Source organism: Macaca nemestrina, chromosome 17 (assembly GCF_043159975.1).
Source record: "Macaca nemestrina isolate mMacNem1 chromosome 17, mMacNem.hap1, whole genome shotgun sequence".
Classification (NCBI taxonomy): domain Eukaryota; kingdom Metazoa; phylum Chordata; class Mammalia; order Primates; family Cercopithecidae; genus Macaca; species Macaca nemestrina.
Genome location: NC_092141.1, coordinates 50,081,035 through 50,105,275, shown reverse-complemented (window position 1 = coordinate 50,105,275; position 24,241 = coordinate 50,081,035). Strand labels below are relative to the sequence as shown.

The 24,241-nt window shown below is 38.4% G+C and overlaps 1 protein-coding gene across 16 annotated transcripts in view; it reads right to left on the bottom strand.

The window, feature by feature from the left end:
• LOC105476833 (tripartite motif containing 37) overlaps nucleotides 1–24,241 on the bottom strand; it is a 135,852-nt gene that overhangs the window by 99,460 nt on the left and 12,151 nt on the right. For 14 of the 16 annotated variants that reach the window (XM_011733091.3, XM_071082852.1, XM_024791247.2 and 11 more), the window contains 7 exons: nucleotides 21,123–21,163; nucleotides 18,521–18,637; nucleotides 13,892–13,979; nucleotides 11,006–11,128; nucleotides 9,669–9,792; nucleotides 5,653–5,720; nucleotides 1,110–1,234 (listed from right to left, as the gene is read on the bottom strand). In XM_011733091.3, coding sequence (XP_011731393.2) covers nucleotides 1,110–1,234; nucleotides 5,653–5,720; nucleotides 9,669–9,792; nucleotides 11,006–11,128; nucleotides 13,892–13,979; nucleotides 18,521–18,637; nucleotides 21,123–21,163 — 686 coding nt within the window. Of the gene's footprint in view, nucleotides 1–1,109; nucleotides 1,235–5,635; nucleotides 5,721–9,668; nucleotides 9,793–11,005; nucleotides 11,129–13,891; nucleotides 13,980–18,520; nucleotides 18,638–21,122; nucleotides 21,164–24,241 lie in introns of those variants that run through there. The other 2 variants (XM_024791249.2, XM_024791248.2) reach the window with 2 other exon arrangements.

Genomic DNA, 24,241 nt, shown 5'->3' with positions numbered 1-24,241 from the left:
TAACCCCCAATGTGACTGTGTCTATAGATAGGGCCTGTAGGAAGATAATTAAGGCTAAATGAGTTGATAATAGTGGGTCTAATACAATAAGGCTCGTGGCCTCATAAAAAGAGAAAGAGACACCAGAGACTGATCTCTCTCCAAGCAAGAACAGAGAAAAGGTCAGGTGAGGACACAGAAAGAAGGCAGCTGTCTGCAAGCTGAAGCAAAAAAGTGAATTTTCTGACACCCTGATCTTGGAATTCTTGTCTCCCAAACTGTGAGAAAACACATTTCTGTTGTTTAAGGCACCCAGTATGTGGTATTTTGTTATGGCAGCCCAAGTAGACTAATATACACCCAAAGATTTTCTTTCAAATGGCCTAGGGTATGGTATGACCCAGCACTGATTAATTTTCAGCCAAATCCCAAGTGATTCCAACAGCTAGTCAGAAACCACCAGTCTAATACCACAGAATAATTACAAACATGCTTGAAGGAGTATGCTGTTCAGAAAAACTCTAAGGTTTAGCCCAAGATGAAAACTAGGATACTTTTTGCCATAATTATTTCCTCTCTCTATCTTTTAGGATCTGGAGGTAACATGGCATCACCTTCAAATTCTTTTGGCATTTCATCAGTTTCTGAGTTTTGTGTTAGAAGATATAGTTTAGTTTAAAAGGTACACTGATGAAGCTAATGTAATCAATTATTTTTTTCTATACTATGGAAGATAGAGCTCTTGGAAAAAAAATGATTCCTAGTTCATTATCATTTTCTCTTAACAGTCAAAAGTATAAGTCTGTGAGACTTTTCAGGAGAACTAGATTTGTATGTATAAAACAGAGCTCACCAGACCACTCCATTATAACAAGACCTTAAAAAGCTATGGAGTAGCCAAGTGTGGTGGCTCATGTCTATGATCCCTGGTAACTTGAGAGGTCAAGGTGGGAAGATTACTTGAGTCCAGGAGTTTGAGACCAGCCTGGGCAACAAGTGAGACCCTAGCTATAAAAGAAAAGAGAGACAGAGAGATGGCATTTAAAAAAAAAAAAAACATTCTTTTGAAAAAAGTATATGCATTTCCACATAAATTTCAAATGAAAATGAAATTAAAAACTGTGTCATACCTGGTAAAGTCTGGTGGAACAGGAGTGGTAACAAAAGATGCCATGGGCTTCCGATGAACTTGCTGAAACATCATAAGGATCTCTGAGCTCTTAGATATCAACTCACTCTTACTACAAGACCGCAACTGTGTGAAGAAAAAAATTATCTGAACAAACAAAATCGCTATTCACTGCCACCTCAAAATTCTTAATTACAAATTATTCTGATTATAAACTGAAAACACTGAGAAAAATAACTCAAAGTGAGCTTGAGAATTAAGAATCTACAAAGAATCTAGGTTTATTTCTATAATATTCTAACAGTAAAGTCACTGAATAAGTATACTTAATATTAATGCATTTTCTCTCCTTACATTTTAGTAAAGTCACTGAATATACTTAATATTAATGCATTTTTCTCTCCTTACATTCTAGGATAAGTGAGGTTTTAAGCAAGTACAAATGTATTTTCAGGCTGGTACAGTTAAGTTCTTATGAATATATTAATGAACAAACCTGTAAGTTGAAAGCTTTTCTTTTTTTTTTTTTTTTTTTTTGAGACAGTGTCTCGTTGTCACCCAGGCTGGAGTGCAGTGGCACAATCTCGGCTCACTGCAATCTCCGCCTCCTGGGTTCAAGCGATTCTCCTGCCTCAGCCTCTTGAATAGCTGGGATTACAGGTGTGTGCCACCACACCCAGTTAATTTTTGTATTTTTTAGTAGAGACTGGGTTTCTCCATGTTGGTCATGCTGGTCTTGAACTCCTGACCTCGTGATCCACCCGCCTCAGCCTCCCAAACTGCTGGGATTACAGGCGTGAGCCACCGTGCCCGGCCAAGTTGAAAGCTTTTAAAAGCAATCATTTCTCAGGTTGTATTCTAGGTAACAGAATACAAAACGTACACACATACACCCGTGTGTACACACACACACACGCACACACACAAACCATCTGATACTAATTTGGGAAACACTACTTTGGGAAAAAGTAACAAATCTCACTTCAGTAACAATCATGGTAGATAAAAGACAAGACTACTAATTTTTTCTTCAAAAAAACCAGTTTGAAGTTAAGTCCTAGTTCTGCCACTAATTACACGACTCTGAGTCTGTTTACATACGAAAATAAAATAGTAATATCCACCACTGCTTACTTCATTAAGTTTGTTATAAGGATTATGAAGCTATAGTGAAAAAGCTTTGTAAACTATCTGTCATGTGCTGAATTTTGTACCCCTTTCCTCCATTAATTTATATGCTGCAGGCTCAACCTCCAGTACCTCAATCTATTTGCAGATAATCTTTAAAGAGGTGATTACGTTAAAATGAGGCCACTGGGGTAGGGCCTTAATCTAACATTACTGGTGTCCTTATTAAGAAGAAGAGACTCTAGGGCTGCACAATCACACAGAAAAGTCCACATGAGGACACAGTAAGAAGGCAGTCGTTTACAGGTCAAGGAGACAGACCTCAGAAGAAACAAAACCTGCCAACACCTGAATCTTACACTTCCAGCTCCTACAATAATGAGAAAACAAATTTCTACATTTAAGTCCCACAGTCACTGGTATTTTGTTATGACAGGTCTAGCAAACTAATATACTATCAAATGCCATACGAATGATATTCATAAAACCCACCTACAGTTGAGTTTATATCTTTTAAATAACAGTTGCTTATGGCTCACCAAAAATAATGTATCATATGGCTGGGCACAGTGGCTCACACCTGTAATCCCAGGACTTTGGGAGGCTGAGGCAAGTGGATCACTTGAGGTCAGGAGTTCAAGACCTCATGACCTGGCGACTTCAAGGCCTGGCCAACACGGTGAAACTCCATCTCTACTGAAAATACAACAATTAGCTCAGCGTGGTGGCGTGTGCCTGTAGTCCCAGCTACTCAGGAGGCTGAGGCACAAGAATTGCTTGAACCCAGGAGGTGGAGGTTACAGTGAGCTGAGATCACGCCACTGCACTCCAGCCTGGGCGACAGGGCAAAACTCTGTCTTAAGAAAAAAAAAAGTATCATATATCATATGCTATATATCAAAGTTTATAGTTACAAAGAATAATGATATCATGTTTGAGTTACTGCATCAATCAATGATGTAACGGTAAGTGGTAACAGCAGTAAACAACAAACAGCTACATATTTTGTCATTCATATTATTATGTGTCAGGCATTGCCCAAGACATTACGGTTTTTTGAACAATTTACATAAAGTGATCTAAAGTTATTTGAACTGTTTGCTTAAGATTTTTAAGGTATGCTTAAAATCACTGTGTATATGTACATACATACACACGTAATACAAAAAAATTTAACTTATATTAATTGAATGCTTACTGTGTATATCCTTCCTTGACACCATTTCTTCCAAAAGCAACTTGCTCCCTTCAACAGAAGTTTATTATCACCATACATGTGGTTCTGCAATTACTATGTGTGTACATATATCCATAAACAATGTTTTGAATGTTTTCAAACTTTACATAAACACTAACAGGCTATATCACCATGTAGCCTACATTTTTCAGTTAATATTATTTACTTTTTTTTTTTTTTTTGAGACAGGGTCTCACTCTGTCGCCCAGGCTGGAGTGAGGTGACACGATCTCGGCTCAATGCAAGCCTCCGCCTCCCGGGTTCAAGTAATTTTCATGTCTCAATCTCCCAAGTGGCTGGGACTACAGGCATGTGCCACCCCACCCAGCTAAGTTTTGTATTTTTAGTAGAGACGGAGTTTCGCCATGTTGCCCAGGCTGATCTTGAACTCACTCAATTATCTGCCCACCTTGGCCTCTGAAAGTACAGAGATTACAGGCATGAGTCACCACGCCCGGCCTATTTGTTTACTTTTTTAAACAGATAGGTCTTGCTATACTTCTCAGGCGACTGCAGTGACTTTTCACAGGTACAATCATAGCACACTGCAGCCTTGAATTCCTGGGCTAAGGCAACTGTCCCACCTCAGCTTCCTGAGTAGCTGGGACTACAGGCGTACACCCAATCCTAATACTGTTTTGTTAAAAACTAAGACAATGGCCTAGGCCTACACATGGTCAGGATCATCAGTATCACCACCTTCCACCTCCACATCTTGTCCCATTGAAAGGTCTTCAGGGGTACTACCATCTATGGATCTACAATGCTAACAATGTCTTCTTCTGGAATATAGACAACATTTTTTTAAAAAGTAGGAGTAAACGCTAGAATATATTCTAGAATAATGAATGGTATGGTATAGTAAATACATAAACCAGTAGCATAGTTGTTTATCATACTTATCAAGTATTACATACTATACATAATTATGTGTGTTATATTTTTATACAACTAGCAGCGCAGTATGTTTGTTTACACCAGAATTACCATAAACACGTGATTAATGCTTTGTGCTACTACATTACAATGGCTATGATGTCATTAGACATCACCACTAGGCAACAGAAATATTTCAGCTCCATTTTAATCTTATGGGACCATTGTCACATATGCAGTCTGTCATTGACCAAAAGGTCATAATTTGACACTCTGTATATGGGAGATGTGTATAGGTTACATGCAAATACTATGCCATTTTATATAAGGGACTTGAGTATCTGAGGATTTTGGTATCCATTAAGGTCCTAGGGCCAATACCACACAGATATACATGTATGTGTGTAAAAAGGAAAAGGAAAAAAGATTGGGGATAATGAAGAAAAATAAGAGTATTTAGTAAATATTTATGTGCTGAATTCTACCAGCTAAATTGTCAATCAAGTACAAAAATAAAATAAAAATATTTCCAGACAATGTAGTCAAGAAAATGTGTTCTGATTACCCTTCCTGGAAAGCTACTGAGGGAAGTGGGATATTAAAACAAAACAAGTAAACCAAGAAAGTAGATACCAGAGGAATCAGGAAACATGGGATTCGACACAAGAAAGATGTCAAGGGAGTCCCCAGAATGATTAAGATAAAAATCTCAGGAGACAGCTGTGTATAAGGCATAGACAGAAATTACAAAAAGCAAATTCCAGACAAGTGAATATATCAAATACTTATGCAACACTATATATTTTATGTACTCATTTACTATATACTTCATATTCACCCACCCTAATCTAAAATATAAACTCTATGAGGACAGAATTTTGCCATTTTGTTCACTGCTGTATCACCAATATTTACAATGATGCCTCTATCTATTTAGGACTTAATATTTCCTCAATAAATAAAAATGCTAAACTTTAGCGTAATAATCACTAGATGTAAAGTAACTGGCAATAATATCCCCACAGTGTGGGGAGATTTTAACCTCTTATACATTCAGATTTCTATGGAAACAATTCTGTTCTTACAAAGCAGAATATAGTTCTAATGCGGTTCCCAAACATGAAGAAAAAACTTGAGAAGAATCAGCTGATTCCTATTTTATAAAAATCTCCATTATAACACAAAGATCAACAGATCTTTTGATCTCAAACAGATAATCTCTGTCAAAAAAAAACACAAAACTTTTATAGTATACAGAGAAAAAAGGATAAAGACTATTTCATTACATTTAATATTTCATCACCTGGTGCTCCACCTCCTGAAGAAGGGATTCCAAAAGTTCTGTTTCTTGGGTTAGAGATGTCTTCTGACCTGATTAAAAACAGTGAATCATCAACACTTGGGCTCATTACTGGTTTAAGAATGAAATTAACTTCCAATAAACATATTTAATAACAAGAAATACACTTCAAGTAAGCAAAAATTCCTCATTACAGCTACCCTAAAAATTCTCATTCAACTTTCAGAGGTTGAATACTATAGTAGCCTTGAAAATGGAACTTCAGAACCAATTCTAATTAGTTTTAGAGAAGATTATCACTTAGACTGAATTTATCTAAGAAATGAAATGTGCAATGACAATATAGTTTACGCAAAAAATTTACTTTTCTAGATTTTCATATTCCCTTGGGAAGAAGCAATAACATGAATTTCATTCAGTCAGTTATTCTGAAATAATTTTTCACCAAATTTAACTGTGGCTTAACAGAGAATACAAAGTGGGCCAGAGTTTTAGGTTAAATGTCAGCAAAAGGTCTGTCCTGTGAATATACAAGGACCTGTTTAAAAAAAAAAAATTCCCAGAGAGGTGAATAATCTCAAAGAGTTGGAGACAGAAAAGGATAAACAAATTATTACTGCCGGGGGTCAGTGGCTCATGCCTGTAATCCCAGCACTTTGGGAGGCCAAAGCAAGAGGATACTTGAGCCTAGGTATTTGAGACCAGCCTAGGCAACATGGTAAGACTCAGTCCCTACAAAAAAAATTAAAATTAGCCAAGAGTGGCGGTGCATGCCTGCAGTCCCAGTTACTCAAGAGGCTGAGGCATGAGAATCGCTTGAGTCCAGGTGGTCAAGGCTGCATGTAGTCATGCAGTGAGCCTTGATCGCACCACTGCAGTCCTGCCTGGGCAACAGAGTGAGACCCTGTCTCAAATTACAAACAAAAAAATTATCATTACAGAAATTATCATTACAGAAAAGGAAGAAAATGCTTTACATGTTTTTAAACAAAAAGAAGATAGGTATGCTTACCAAATCAGGCCATTTTCTTTATAAACCCAAAATTTGAAAAACTGGAAGTATATCCATGAGGATAGCAAAAGTTTTATCAATCTGTTGTGTTATTTGATAAGAAAAAACATTTAACAGGTAGAACTTTTATTTTATTTATTTTTTGACATGGGGTTTCACTCTTGTTGCCCAGGCTGGAATGCAATGGCGCCAACTCAGCTCACCACCGCAACCTCCGCCTCTCGGGTTCAAGTGATTCTCCTGCCTCAGCCTCCTGAGTAGCTGAGATTACAGGCATGTGCCACCATGACCGGTTAATTTTGTATTTTTAGTAGAGACGGGGTTTCTCCATGTTGGTCAGGCTGATCTCGAACTCCCAACCTGAGAATGATCTGCCTGCCTCGACCTCCCAAAGTGCTGGGATTACAGGCATGAGCCAAGGAGCCCGGACTTTATTTATTTTTTGAGACAGGGTCTGATTCTGTCGCCCAGGCTGGATTGTAGTGGCGCGATCTTGGCTCACTGCAACCTCCATCTCTCAGGCTCAAGTGAGCTTCCCACCTCAGCCTCCCGAGTAGCTGGGACTACAGGAGCATGCTATCGCACCTCGCTAATTTTTCTTCTTCTTTTTTTTTTTTTTTTTTTGGTAGAGATGGGGTTTCGCCACATTCCCCAGGCTGGTCTTGAACCCCTGGGCTCAAGAGATCCACCTGCCTCAGCCTAGAACTTTTATTTTTGAAATAAAACTCAGAATTTCTAGATTGCAAAAAGAGTTAAAATAAAGTATTAGCTAGAATCTAGTATTATCAGACATAAATTCTACTATCTCCACATCCCACAATCCTAAAACATTAGCCTATGGACCACATTACAGTACATAATTAAACTTAAAAATGAGGGGCAGAGGCCAGGGGTGGTGGCTCACGCCTGTAATCCTAGCACTCTGGGAGGCCAAGGCAGGCGGATCACAAGGTCAGGAGTTTGAGACCAGCCTGGCCAATATAGTAAAATCCTGCCTCTACTAAAAATACAAAAATTAGCAGGGTGTGGTGGCATGTGCCTGTAGTTCCAGCTACTTGGGAGGCTGAAGCAGAAGAATCGCTTGAACCTGGGAAGCAGAGGTCGCAGTGAGCTGAGATCTTGCCACTGCACTCTAGCCTGGGCAACAGAGTGAGACTCCATCTCAAAAAAAAAAAAAAAATTAGTGGCAGAGGCCAGGTGTGGTGGCTCACACTTGTAATCCCAGCACTTTGGGAAGTGGGGGCAGGTGGATCACTTCAGGTCAGGAGTTCAAGACCAGCCTGGCCAACATGGTGAAACCCCCATCTCTACTAAAAATGAAAAAAATTAGCCAGGGGTAGTGGCACGTGCCTGTAGTCCCAGCTACTCGGGAGGCTGAGGCAGGAGAATTGCTTGAACCCGGGAAGCGGAGGTTGCAGTGAGCTGAGATAGTGCCACTGCACTCCAGCCCGGATGACAGAGCGAGACTCCGTCTCAATAATAATAATACTAATACTACTAATAATAAATTAGTGGCAGATATTACGGTATGAATTAAAAATCTGAGGCTTATGAGACTATTCTAAAGATATACTAACCCTGAAAATATCCTTCTCCCCACCTCTTATCCTTAGAAAGAATCCTATTTAATCATAAAAGCTATCTTGGAAATCACAAATTATAATTTTTCATAATGAAAAATAATTTGAAAGCCACAAAAGCAGGGCAAGTTCAGTTACTGTAAAGGGAAGTTATTTCACGGAGTTATACAGGTAGCAAAATTAATAAACTTATGAGATCTGTACTGTGGTATTATTTAGCTTTTAGTTGATTCAACTAAATAAATGAAGCAATGAACAAATTCACTCAAGAAAAACAACACCATATGCAAATGTGTATCTGGCTACTACTGAAGATTACATCAACATTCAAGATCCCCTCAATTTTAAAGTCCTAATATGTATCAACATCCAGCACTCTACATGGCTTAATGAACTTAAAGGGATCTCAAATATTATCTAAAGTTCTGAAAAACTAAGATCACCTACATGTATGACTGCAACTGAGGACCTAAGCACAATTACGATTTTCATTTACATGAAATCTTTAAGTGGCATTGTGACCAGTATAATCAATACCTACAGGTTTTGTCTAATTGCCTGGTCTGTGGGAAAAAAACTAAAAATCAGATATTAAATAGTATAGTATTATAATAGAAAAGCAATTTATGAAATGATATACAAATATACAAACTCAAAGATATTTACATCTCGTTTTTTAAATGTTAAAAATAAAATGGATAAAATCATTATTTTGGATGACACAAAGACATGGCTAAACTCTTCGGAGAATCAAGACAACCAAAAAAAAAATTCTTTGTTCACACCTTATTTAAAGTATATATATTTCACTTTGGACTATGCTAAAAAAAATGCAAAGCTGGTTTCAGTCAGCAAAACACTGGAAAGACTAAGATCACCAAAACAAATCAAACAAAACAAACTATAGCATTGGATCAAATTTTACTTAAATTTTAAGTTTAATACCAGGCTCCACAATCAAAGAAGAATGAAGGAATCTTTGAAAAGCAAAAGATCACCAATAAATATAATTAAACATATGTAAAATGAACCCTACTAGAAATCAAAAGCTGAGACTTTAAATCTCTAAGAAAAAACTGGCAGGGGATGACGCTGGTATTTACAAATGTCAGTTTCTTCATCCTCAATGAAAACGGATGGAAAGGATATGGAACATTAGTAGAAGGAATTCTGTTAGATTTGGAGAAAAAGCTACCTAACAATAATGCCCAGTGGCCATTAGGATTTTCATCCAAATGGCTATGAAAACTTTTATCTCCTACCATTTCTAAATACAAGTCAAACATTTATCTGTCTAAACTTTAACAACATGGAGTTGCTTAAAATCTCAAGATTCCTTACTAGGATCACCACCCTTCCTCTTCAAAGACTGAATCTCAAAGAAGCTGAAAGCACCAGGTACTCCAACAGCATACAAAAACACTTACCCATCAGTGTTATAAGTTTATTCTTCAGCTGTGTGTCTAACCGTGCAATCATCATCTCCACTGCATTCCTAATTTCCCGAACACGCTCATCTTTTGCATTTCTTACAGCTTCTACGTTCCTTTCCTAGAAGATAAACAGGTAAGAATAATTTTAAGGGGGTAGATTTTAAAAACAGAAGCACCACATTATAATATTGCCTAGAATAGATAATAGGAAAAAGGTAGAGGAAGGTCAAATGGAAATGACCCAACTCGCTCATATTTCAAAACGGCAGACATGCAATCAAAAACACAAATTTTCCACATAAAGAATGTTATAAATGATCACTTGGTTCTTGATTCCTAAAGGGGTAAAACAAAGAAGGCATGTTTTAAATTTAGAATATGGTCCACAAACTTCACTTTAAGTTAGGAAATGGTCCATAAACCTCACTTATGACTGTCATTCTGCCAACTTGAAACAAAATGTATTCTAAAAATATGCTTAGTATTTCATTCTTTGGGGCTTATCACACTTTTTCACAGAAATAACATTATAAATAGCCCACTAAAGCTGTTTGACCTATACAATATCTAAAGAGTAATGTTAAATATTACACTTTCAACTCTGTGGAGTTCTAAATCAGGACATCACAAATAGTTCATTCCTTAGCAAAAGAAACTCACCCAAAAGCTGGAGATCCAAAGAGTGTATAACTTAATGAATGACTGTAAAAGTCAATATTGATTCTGTTTAGAAGTCAATTATTAGGGCCAGGCACAGTGGCTCATGCCTGTAATCCTAGCACTTTGGGAGGCCAAGGCAGGTGGATCATGAGGTCAGGAGTTTGAAACCAGCCTGGCCAATATGGTGAAACCCTGTCTCTATTAAAAATACAAAAATTAGCCAGGCATGGTGGCAGGTACCTGTAATCCCAGCCACTGGGGAGGGTGAGGCAGAAGAATCACTTGAGCCCGGGAGGTGGAGGTTGCAGTGAGCTGAGATCTTGCCACTGCACTCCAGCCTGGGGGACAAGAGTGAAACTCCGTCTCAAAAAAAAGAAAAAATAAGTTAATTAATGACTCTGTAACAAATGGACTTTTTAATTTCACTGATTTTCTAATTCTGCATAGGTGGTAATTCTCTGACTCCAACTGCTTCCTTACAAGCCAGGGGTTTTGTATGGAAATTTCTCAGATACTCTGAAATTTATGGGATTTGACTATAGGTACAGCCTATCAAATTTACAAATCTTGAAAATCTTGATTTCAACATCTGATTAACTTATATTATATAAATATATTATTATACATTACAGATTAAAAACAAAATAATTATATTTTAGTAGTAGTCTTACCACTTCTTGAACTAAGCTGATCAGTTCCATGAGACGCCGACGAAGTTTGGCTACCTCTTCATTCACTTTAGTGACATGTTGCTCATAAATTTCTGCCAAAGGTTTAAAGGTATGTCCGCCATGCTATTTAAATTAGAGTAGCTTTAGAATACTTTCACATATCTCATCTGCATTTACATTCCTGTGTAACACTCTATGGACACTAATAAACTGGTAAATATTTCAAATGAACTTTATCTTATTAGCTAATTAATTTTGTTGAAGCAGGCCAGTGCCTGCTTAAAATCACTTAGTCCATGCAGGAACTCTTTCAACATTGTACATAAAGGGCTTTAGCAAAATACTCATTTAACTAGAAATTAACTTACTAAAAAGAACCAAAATCTTTAGCCACAGCCCAAATCATCTGCTACAACCTTATCAGTCACTCACTCTTCTCTAAGGCAACACTAGTTTTCTTCCACGTCCTCAAACTTCTTTACACCAGGACTTTACAAAAATTACTCCCTCTTATTAAAAAATAATTCTCAGCTGGGGGGAGTGGCTCATGCCTATAATCCTGGTACTTTGAGAGGCCAAGGAGGGCAGATCGCTTGAACCAAGGAATTCAATACTGGCCTGGCCAACATGGCGAAAACACGTCTCTACTGAAATACAAAAAGTAGCCACGGATGGTGGCACACACCTGTAATCTCAGCTACTCAAGAGGCTGAGACATGAGAATTGCTTGAACCTGGGAGGCAGAGCTTACAGTGAGCTGTGATCGGGTCACTATACTCCAGCCCAGGTGACAGAGAGAGACTTTGTACCAAAAAATTATAATAATTTTTTAAAAATAAAAACCAAAAATAATAATAAAGCCAGGCACAGTGGCTCATGCCTGCAATACTAGCAATTTGGGAGGTTGAGGCGGGTGGATCACCTGAGGTCAGGAGTTCGAGATCAGCCTGGCCAATATAGTGAAACCCCATCTCTACTAAAAAATATAAAAATTAGCTGGGCATGGTGGCACACGCCTGTAATCCCAGCTACTCAGGAGGCTGAGGCTGGAGAACCACTTGAACCCAGAAGGCGGAGGTTGGAGTGAGCTGAGATCATGCCACTGCACTCCAGCCTGGGTGACAGAGTGAGACTCTATCTCGAAAAAACAAAACAAAGCAAATAATAATAATTCTCCATCTTCCCTCTCCCATCTTAGTTTGTCTTAATCCTACTCATCCTTTGCAGCTCAGATTTACAGGATCAACTGCTATAGTTATGCATCCTCATCAGCTCTCTGTATTTATTCCTCCAATTTATCACACCAATTAAATATGTAATTAACTGTTTGATATGTTCATCACCAAATCCCTAGTCTTTACCACAGGTGAATGAATTAGAAAGATGCTCGAAGAAAAAGCCCAGGATACAAAATTAACAAAAGCAATGAACCCATTTTCCATCCCACAGAATTACTACAGAGATAGAAGGCTAGTTCTGTAGTAACCTCACAAATTCAGTTGCATTCAACTCAAAGAACAATTTTTATAGCTAACTACCTAAAAATAATTTTGATTGGTAACCAGAATTATTAAATTTTTAATATAAGAAGCCTCCTATAAGTTCTTACTAGAATTGTCTTATTTAGCCAAAGTATCCCATTATTGTCTCCAAAAAAGATGTAGATTTTTACATGTTCACTTTAAGTATAGAAAAAAAGTCTGTACTTATTATCTTACAAAACCTATGTATTTAAAGTATTAAATGTAAGAACTTCTTAATTTTTTCTAGTCAGCGCATTAATATTCAAATTCTAACAGAAAGCTCTCTGAATTGAGCTCTACTCAACCAATCTGGCCTTTCACTTTCTAGGTAAAACATACTGACTGATGTCCACAGAATGATCAATTCTCATGGGAACTCTAGATAACTACCCACTTCCATTTCCCCCATCACTTATTTTTCCTGAGAATCTATTGTATTTATTCTCAACCTATTTAGGCCAATTGTACTTAATATTGTAAGGAGATCATTTAATTAAGTATTCAGAGGCCAGGCACGGTGGCTCACGCCTGTAATCCCAGCACTTTGGGGGGCTGAGGCAGGTGGATCACCCGAGGTCGGGAGTTCAAGACCAGCCTGACCAACATGGAGAAACCCTGTCTCTACTGAAAATACAAAATTAGCCAGGCGTGGTGGTGGCGCATGCCTGTAATCCCAGCTACTAGGGAGGCTGAGGCAGGAGAATCACTTGAACCCGGGAGGCAGAGGTTGTGGTGAGCCGAGATCCCACCATTGCACTCCAGCCTCAGCAATGAGTGCAAAATTTTTTCTCAAGAAAAAAAAGTATTCAGTAAACAACAGAACATGACTTTAAAATAAAAAAGCTGCTTCTAAGAAAACTAACTTCAATGCTTCAAGCTCAATAATGGCAGACTGTCTTTAAAAACTGCTCTTGAATTCAATTGGAAAAAAGAATCTAAAAAACAGAAAATAATTATAAGATCTAGATATGTGCACTCAATGTTGTTTCACAAGTGTCTAAGTTCTTGCTCCATTTTAAAGGAACTAAAATTGGAAACCCTGGCCAGTACATCGATCAACTGACCTTTAATGAAAAAAGTGACCTGGATCCTACAACAAAAAGATTTGCAAATGAATAGAGGATATGTTGCATAGGTGTTAGAGGTTAAAATATTTATGTAAGGGGCCCATGTCCTACATTAAACCGCACAAACAAGATTCTCTAGAATAAAAGTATGATACCTTTAATAAAGCATCTATAAAGCAGATGCATTTTAATTTTCATTCTACGAGAGCATAATGACACTATTTTCTATCTGAATAAGTATTTCAGTGCCTTCTAGTCTCTAACTAAAAAAAAAATACTGAATTTGTTCTGCTCACCATTCCTCCCCAAAGTGCACACTGATGGCAGATACACTTCTTACAAGTCCAGCAAAATACACTAAGTTTTTCATGGTGATTTTCACATCTATACATTATGAAAAGAAAATAAAGTTATAAATTAAATAAAATTGGAACATTATCACCTCCACAAATTCTTAAGCTTGAGCAAACAGGTCAATTTTAAATGATTATGTCTCAAGAAACACAGTATAAAATGTACTCCATGGCTTCTGTAAAGTAAGCTAAAGAAGTTTATGTGGACAATTTTTTTAAAGTACTGTTTTCATTGATCTGGACTTTATAATCACATGCAAAATACAGATTTGCTTCTTAAAGACATCATATATATTGCATCATTTCCAAGCAGCACTATAGATGGTAAATTCTATTGTACTACTACATTCTGGGCATGTGCTTAATAATATTGATTATGCATTTATACCTACATGAGCATGCACAAGTACTTTTCCTACATGTGGTCAATGATAACAATAATCAAGACACATGATTAACTGCATGAGTTAATACTAGACCCCCCTGGAAAATGAACAACTCAATTTTAAACTTTCTTTTAAACTGGATATTCACATGGAAAACAATAAAGTTAGACTCTGTTATGGATTGACTATGTCCCCCCTCAAATTCATAGGGTAAAGCCTTAACCCCCAGTGTGAATGTATTAGCAGACAGAACCTTTAAGAAAGTAATTAAGGTTAAGTAAGGATCATAAGGGCAGGACCCAAATCCAACAGCACTGGTGTCCTTTATAAGAGGAGGAGACACCAGGCGTGCACATGCATATAGCAAAGATCATGTGAGGACAGAGCTAGGTGGTGGCCATCTATAAGTCAAGGAGAAAGGGAGGCCTCACCAGAAACCAACACTACCAGCATTTAATCTGGGACTTAACACCTATCAGAACTGTGAGAAAATAAATTTCTATTGTTTAAGCTACTCAGCAGTATTGTTATGGAAGACCTAGCAGACTAGCACAGACCCTTACTTTACACCATATACACAAATAGACTACAGGCCGGTGTGGTGGTGGCTCATGCCTGTAATCCCAGCACTTTGGGAGGCAAAGGTGGATGGATCACTTGAGGCCAGGAGTTTGAGACCAGCCTGGCCAAAATAGTGAAAACGCCTTCTCTACTAGAAACACAAAAAATTAGCTAGGCGTGGTGGTACACGCCTGTAATCCCAGCTACTCAAAAGGCTGAGGCATGAGAATCACTTGAACCTGGGAGGCAGAGGTTGCAGTGAGCTGATAATCACACCACTGCACTCCAGCCTGGGCAACAGAGCAAGACTTTGCCTCAAAAAAAAAAAAAAAAAAAAAAAAGAGAGAGAGAGAAGAATGAAGGTTTAATATCCAGAATATATAAATAACACCTATAATTCAACAAATAAATTTTTAAAACTCCCATTTAAACATGAGCAAAAGATCTCCAGTAAGCATATGAAAAGGTGCTCATCACTACTAATCATTACAGAAATGTGAATCCTAACCTCATACCATAGTAGGATGGTTGCTATAAAAAAACAAAAAAAAAAGCAAGTGTTGGCCAGGATGTGGAGAAACTGGAATCCTTGTGCAGTGTTGGTGGGACTGTAAAATGGTACAGTCACTATGGAAAACAGTATGGAGATTCCTTAAAAACTTAAATTAAAAATAGAATTACCATGCGATCTAGCAATGCTACTTCTGATTACATAACCAAAAGAACTGAAAGTAGAGTCTCAAAGACATGAACATCCATGTTCATAGCAACATTATTCACTACAGCCCAAAGGTGGAAGCAACGCATTTTCACTGACAGATGAATGGATAAACAAAATGTGACATATACATACAATATAATATTACTCAGCCTTAAAAAAGTAGGAAATTTTGACACATGGATGAACCTTGAGGACATTATGCTAAGTAAAATAAACCAGTTACAAAAAGATAGGTACTGTACGGTTTTACTTATATGCGGTATCCAGAGTACTCAAACTGATAGAAACAGAAAGTATGATGGTGGCTGCCAGGGGCTGGTGGGAAGAGGGAATGGGGAGTGGTTTAATGGGTACAGTTTCAGATTTGCAAGTTTAAAAAGTTTTGGAGATTGGTTGAACATGTGAACATGCTTAACATAACTGAATTGTACATTTAAAAATGATTGCCGGGCGTGGTGGCTCACACCTGTAATCCCAGCACTTTGGGAGGCCGAGGCGGGCGGATAACAAGGTCAGGAGATCGAGATCATCCTGGCAAACACGGTGAAATCCCGTCTCTACTAAAAATACAAAAAATTAGCCGGGCGCGGTGGCGGGCGCCTGTAGTCCCAGCTACTCAGGAGGCTGAGGCAGGAGAATGGCGTGAACCCGGGAGGCGGAGCTTACAGTGAGCCGAGATCGCGCCACTGCACTCCAGCCTGGGCGACAGAGCGAGACTCCGTCTCAAAAAAAAAAAAAAAAAAAAGATTAAGATGGTAATTTTATGTGTATTTTACCATAATTAAAATGTTTTAAGTATTCTATTGTTTATAAAGTAGATACACTCTTGCAATTTTTTTTTTTTTGAGACGGAGTCTAGCTCTGTCATCCAGGCTGGAATGCAGTGGCGTGATCTTGGCCCACTACAACCTACACTTTCTGGGTTCAAGCAATTCTTGCTGCCTCAGCCTCCCAAGTAGTTGGGATTACAGGCGCCCACCACCACGCTCAGCTAATTTTTGTATTCTTAGTACAGACAGGGTTTCACCATGTTGGCCAGGCTGGTCTTGAACTCCTGACCTTAGGTGATCCACCTGCCTCGGCCTCCCAAAGCGCTGGGATTACAAGCATGAGCCACTGCGCCTGACCCACTCACGCATTTTTAAAAAAGCATTTCATTGATGAAGGACACCGATCTTAGAGAAAATACTTACATAGGTTTATATTTTATATTTCTAATTCATAAGTAATCAGAGTATCAAATGGGAAATTAATAAAGGTTAGAAAAAATATATCAGATACTGTTTGGAAGCTCACATAGCAAGACTTCCAAAATACCAAATTTATAATATAGCTTTTACAATATAGAAAATTTGCCAAAACTCCTCTTAATCAACAGCCTGTATTCACCTGCAAAAAGGGGAGGCCAGTAGGCATCAAACAGCAAATAAGAAAGACTAGCAGGTTAGCAAACTGTAGCAGTCCATTCCTTTTGAGAGGCTCTAATAGAACAGGCCCAACAAGAGGTAAAGGGTCTTTCCAAATAGTAATACCCACCACTTCAGAGGAAAAACACCTAAGTGTTCACCTAAGAAATGTGTTATTATACAGAAAAGAAATTAAATAACTATTTTTGGTGAGACCTCCACAATGCTACAAATGACAGAATTCCTGAAAAGTCCAGTTAAACCTGAATAGCAGCTTTTTAGTTTTAGTTTTAGTGTTTTTGGGGGGAGACGGAGTCTTGCTCTGTCACCCAGGCTAGAGTGCAATGACACCATCTCAGCTCACTGCAACCTATGCCTCCTGGGCTCAAGTGATTCTCCTGCCTCAGCCTGCCAAGTAGCTGGGATTACAGGTGTCCACCACCACACCCAGCTAATTTTTGTATTTTTAGTAGGGACGGGGTTCTCCACATTGGCTAGGCTGGTCTTGAACTCCTGACCACAGGTAATCCACCCGTCTCGGCTTCCCAAAGTGCTGGGATTATAGGCATGAGCCACCACACCCGCCCGAATAACAGGTTTTAATTCTGATTATGCATCAGAATATGGTGTTATACTACCATATACTACCATAATTAAGCCTCTTTTTTTTTCTTTTTCTTTTTTTAAGAGATGGGGGTCTTGCTATGTTACCTAAGCCATCCTCTGGGCTCAAGAGATCCTCCTGCCTGAGCCTCCCAAGTAGCTGAGACTATAGGTGCACACCACCATGCCCTGTTCTCTTATTTCTATGGTTCTAGTTCCTCAGTATAATGAAGAAACAGATAAAATTTTTTCTAATGACCTGTGAGGTTTCAACCTCTTGCTTTACCAATGTTGTGACTCTACAAAAAGTGACCAGGTTTTATTTCTAAACATTCAAGGGTCCTGGACTCTTACCTAATTCAAGTTATTTTACTATTGCTGGACAGTGAAGCCTTACAATTAACCATGTTGTAGCTTCTTCATCTATAAAAACAAATCACTGCCACATCATTCTTTCCTTTCTTTATCTGCTCCCCATAACAACTCTCCAGATACGTTCAAAATTCTTCAATCATGGAACATAAGACCATTTATTCACTCTTGTCCCTCAAATGACTTAACACAGTATTATCACTGTGTCCCCATTAAGCAGTTAACAGAAATTATGTCTCATTTACCTCTGTATGCCTATCATCTAGCAAAGCACTTTCTGTATGGGGGGAGGAGAGGGCAAGGGGTGTCTGTGTATATACATGGCATGAAATAACCGCTGTTAAATAAACATAATAAGAATATGTTGCTTAACAGCAACAGCACATGATTGAAAGAATTAAAAACTTAAGAAATTTAACACTACTTATTCATAAATAACTAAATGGCAACTACCAATATAGTGTCATTAAACAACACAAAGGCAAAATCCATTCCATATTGAACAAAGAAATTGAGGACATACTTGTCCTTTTCATTTTCTTCATGTTTGGTGAGACTGCAGAGTTGAAGAGTATCAAGCTGTTGTGTTACTTCTTCTGCCCAACGACAATTTACTAGTTCTCGTAGCTGGAGTGGAGCACTGGGGAGAAAATCCATACACATACACTAATTCATGAATTTCAGATTATTTTATAAAATAAACACATTTCTCAAAATAGAGAGCACAATAATACTCATACCATAACACCATTTTTTTTTTAAGAGATACAGTTTCACTCTATGACCCAGGGTGGAATGCAGCAGCATGCATGATCATGGTTCACTGCAGCCTTGACCTCCTGGGCTCAAGCGATCCTCCTGCCTCAGCCTCCTGAGTGGCTGGGACTACAGCAGCACACCATCAAATCCAGGTAATTTTAAAATTTTTTGTAAAGACAGGGATCTCGCTATATTTCCCAGGCTGGTCTTGAACTCCTGGCCTCCAGTGATCCTCCCAAAGTACTGGGATTACAGGTATGAGCCACTACCTGGCCCCATAACACTATTAAAACTAAAAAAAAAGAAAAAAGAAAAAGACACAATGAAAAATACTCTTTGCAACTTATTTTCACCATATTAACACGTCATTTACAAAAACAAACAAAAAAACTAAACAAAAACATATGATTCAGAATATGGACTGAATTCTCAACTTCTGAGTCTAATGCTGTACTGTTGGCATGGTGGCTCATGCCTGTAATCCCAACACTTTGGGAGGCTGAGGCAGGTAGATTGCTTGAACCGAGGTGTTCGAGACCAGCCTGGACAACATGATGAAACCCTGTCTCTACAAATAATTAGCCAAGCGTCGTGGCATGTGCCTATAGTCCCAGCTACCCGTGAAGCTGAGGTAGGAGGACCACCTGAGCCAGGGAGATTGAGGATGCAGTGAGCCGAGATTGCGCCATTGCACCCCAGCCTGGAGAAAGAGTGAGACTCCATTTCAAAAATAAATAACTAAATAAAATTTCATCATATAGCCACACTAGACACATTTCAAGTGATCAACAACCACACGTAGCTAGTGGCTACCATACCGGACAGTGTAGACATAGAACACTTTCATCATTATAAAAAGTTCTACTTGACAGTGCTGGTCTTTAAGATAATATAAGAAAGGTGGGACTGGGCACACTGGTTCACACCTACAATCCTAGCACTTTGGGAGGTCAAGGTGGTAGGATCCCTTGAGCCCAGGAAGTCAAGACCAGTTTGGCAAAAACAGTGACATCTCATCTCTACAAAAAATAAACGAAATTAGCTTGGCATGGTAGCACACACCAGTGGTCCCAGTTAGGAGGCAGGTTGACGTAGGAGGATCACCTGAGCCCAGGAGGTCGAGGCTGCAGTGAGCTGAGATCGCGCCACTGCACTCCAGCCTGGACGACAGAGCGAGACCTTGTCTCAAAAAAATAAAAAGTAAAGAAAAGTGAATACAAAACGAAAAAATGGGCAACAGATGGCACTCCAGCATTATTTTTTGAAACCAAAAGTAGAGATAACCTAAATGTCTCTCAATATGGGGATAAATAAATCAAGGTATAGTCATAACACTGATCAGTCACTTTTAAAAAAAATGACTTATATATACATACAATCAAGAAAAGATACCTACCATATTTTACATGAAAAAGCAAACTGCAAAACAATATTATATCATTGGTACATTTTAAGAAAAAGCATACGGGAATCACATACGCATATATTTAAATATAGACACAATTATACTGGATTAGGGCATTACAAAATACATGCACAAAAAATAGTCTAGAAGAATAGATACCAAATCCAACAATTTCTTTTGCAAGTGTTATTAAGTGAGAAGACAGGGCAGGGAGTATCAGAATCAGAAGCCTTTTTATTTTATATTTATCTCTACCATATGGATTTTTTTTTTTTTTTTTTTTGAGACAGACTCTCGCTCTGTCACTCAGGCTGGAGTACAATGGCGCGACGTTGGCTCAAGTGCAGCAGTGCGATCTCAGCTCACTCCAACCTCCACCTCCTAGGTTCAAGCGATTCTCATGTTTCAGCCTCCTGAGTAGCTGGGACTATAGGTGCGTGCCACCATGCCCGGCTAATTTTTGTATTTTTAGTAGAGACAAGGTTTCACTATGTTGGCCAGGCTGGTCTTGAATTCCCGACCTCAGGTTATCCAGCCACCTTGGCCTCCCAAAGTGCTGGGATTACAGGTGTGAGCCACTGTGCCCGGCCAAACTATCTGGATTTTTTAAACCAGAAACATTAAAATTTTTTGCTTAATTATAAAAGATAAGTTATGGCCTAACTATCTGGATTTTTTAACCAGAAACATGAAAAATTTGTTGCTTAATTATGAAAGGTAAATTAAGAACTTACACAAGTATTTTCTAAGAGAGGCAGAGTACAACATAGTAAACATAATTTTAAGTCACATGAATTAGTCCCTGCATTTCTTTTTCTAGTCAGATTGCTTATTTCTACTCAACTATCTTCAAGAAGAAGAGAAATGGGCTGACTGCAGGAAAACTGCCTTTATGAATCCCAAGGCACATTCTGACCTTACTATTTTCCAAATTCACAAATAATCATAGCGAAACACTTACCGGCAATGAGGACATTGAGCTCTCTGCTCTGTCAGCCAGCGCTAAGGGGTCAAAAGATTAGATTTTGATTAGAAAACACCATTACTTTATTTATATATATATATATAAAATAATACAAATCTAATGAGTTTTAAGCACTGTCTAGTGCTTAATTTTAGAGATACTTACAGAAATAATAGGCAATCTACTGTCTCCTTCACACTATCATCCTCATAGGGATAAACTTTTAAAGGGACAGAACTCAGTGCAAAATAGCTGTTAAAAGGCTACTCTCATGCAGGAAAAGGAATGATTCCAGGACTAGCTGATTCTCACAGGGAATGTGTATATAATCTTACTATTGTCTTATAATAATGACTGTCTCCTTTGCACTAAAAAATAAACCATAGTGATGATTTATTTCTATCTAGTTTACTACTGAATTTAGTTTTTGAAAAGCTAATTCAAAAAAAGGGAAGCTAATTCTGAGTTACATACATTATAGACATGTAAATTAAACCTAAAAAAATGAATAAGCAATAGAGCACAACTTTTAAGCCTTAAAACAGTTTCATAGGGCCAGGCGTGGTGTCTCATGCCTGTAATCCCAGCACTTTGGGCGGCCAAGGTGGGCAGATCACCTGAGGTCAGCAGATGGAAACCAGCCTGGCCAACATGGTGAAACCCTGTCTCTACTAAAAATACAAAAATTAGCCAGGAATGGTGGCAGGCGCCTGTAATCCCAGCTACTCGGGAGGCTGAGGCAGGAGAATCGCTTGAACCAGGGAGGCGGAGGTTGCAGTGAGCTGAGATCCTGCCACTGCACGCTAGCCTGGGCGACAGAGCAAGACTCTGTCTCAAAACAAAACAAAACAAAACAAAAAGGTTTCATAGTTCAGTAATTGAAGCTTCTAGATATCTTGGTTTCCTCATAATTACAAAAAGGTTTTAGAAGAGAATAATGTCTCTACTAAACCAAAAATTATGTTAATAATTTATTAGGAAACTGAGAGCAATCTTATACCATATGGAAGGAGATGTTAAGATTTTCTGACTAGTTTTCAGGAAACAACAGGTTTATAATAAAACAAAAAACTTTATGTTTTAGTTGTCTGATAAATAGGTTCAGAGGTAAATAACTATGATCCTACACCAACGTACTCCCAATATCTGTTATTTGTTTATCTCTTTCTACTTTTTAAAATGAACATGAGCTTTAACTTGATGCCAAATAATTAATTTAGAAATAAAATTCCCAAGGAAACCTTAAAGGACAGTAAAAGACTTAAAATGAAAGGAAGCAAGGTACTTCAGACCAAAGAAAATAAAGCTGAAAGAAAAAGCATACAGAGCACACCTGTAATCCCAGCACTTTGGGAGGCTGAGGCGGGCAGATCATGAGGTCAGGAGTTCGAGACCAGCCTGGCCAACATAGTGAAATCTTTTCTCTACTAAAAATACAAATTTAGCCAGGTGTGGTGGTGTGAACCTGTAGCCCCAGCTACTCGGGAGGCTGAGGCAGGAGAATTGCTTGAACCAGGAGGTAGAGGCTGCAGGGTGCCGAGATCGCGCCACTGCACTGTACAGCCTGGGTGACAGAGCGTGACTCTGTCTCAAAAAATAAAAATAAAAATAAAAATAAAGTAAAAATCCTACGGAAAAGGATTCCTCCATTCTTAATAACCTTGAACATTATTATTACCTTGGTCTCTAGGCAAAAACGAAATTTGGGTCAGGTTTCTTCCCCTGAAACAATGACATGACCATGCCACTCTTCTGTTAAAGTCATAGCTCCTCTCCAGAACCGGTCTCATGAACTCCTCTCCAGAACTGGTCTCATGAACTCCTCTCCAGAACTGGCCCTATGACCCAGCAAGGTTATATCTTCACATGTTTCCTCTCTCCGCCTAAGATATTCTTCAAAACCTTTCTTCATCTGGGTTACTCCTACTCATTGTTTAGATTTCAGTTCATAAGCTGCTTTCTCCAAAAAGCATTCCCTGACACTCTGCAGACTATTTTAGATACAATTGCCATGCTCTACCACTATACATCCCCCTTCAGAAACTTTATTATGACGACTTATTTGTTGATCTTCTTTGTCCTGCTAGATTATAAACCTTAACAAAGACTGGGACTATGATAGGGAGTAACCAGATCATATGTTTAAATGTCCTCCTCCCTCCCAGTCAAAACAGGCTTATTGCTGCACTATATAACACTGTTGACATATATGTGCTTGGCCCTCCCTCCATGTCCTGTCTCTGGATCATAGAAATGTCACTGGATCATGTCCATAAAATTTCCTGCCTTTCCCAGGCTCATTGAGCTTTACATTCTCTGAATATTTGTGGCATATTTATCTTGTATTTCACAATCTAATTTATTTATTTATTTTTTGAGACAGAGTCTCACTCCCTCACCCAGGCTCAAGTGCAGTAGTGCCATCTCAACTCACTGCAACCTCTGCCTCCCAGGTTCAAGCAATTCTCGTGCCTCAGCCTCCCGAGAAGCTGGGATTACAGGCATGCATCACCGCACCCAGATGGTTTCTGCATTTTTATTAGAGACAGGGTTTTCCTACGTTGGCTAGGCTGGTCTCCAGCTCTGACCTCAAGTGATCCGCCCACCTGAGCCTCCCAAAGTGCTGGGATTACAGGCATACATGCATGAGATTACTCAGTCTCCACAATCTAATTTAATTACAAAATAAATATGACAATGTTAATACTCTGAGAAAAACAATGTTTCTTTCAAACCAAAACCAACCAACCAGTGATACAATATTAATGCATAATGTTAAATATGTTTAGAGCATTCCCCCCATTCAATTTAAAAATTATAAACATAAAATAAAATTTAAAAATTATTTTCTCTCCATTATTAAACTGGAAGAATCACAATCTTTAGATCTGTGTCTGATTCCCAGCTCTGGCACTTACGGACCACATGACATTGGACAAGTGACTGAGCTCGTCTCCTCATATGCAACAAGAGAATCAACATACCTACCCTGCAAAACTGCTGTAACGGTTAGAGAAGCTGTTAGTAATAAATACTAAGTATATAAGATAATCTTAAAAAAAAATGGCTGCTAACATTTATAGTTCAATTACTACTGGATGTGAGGAATAAGGACG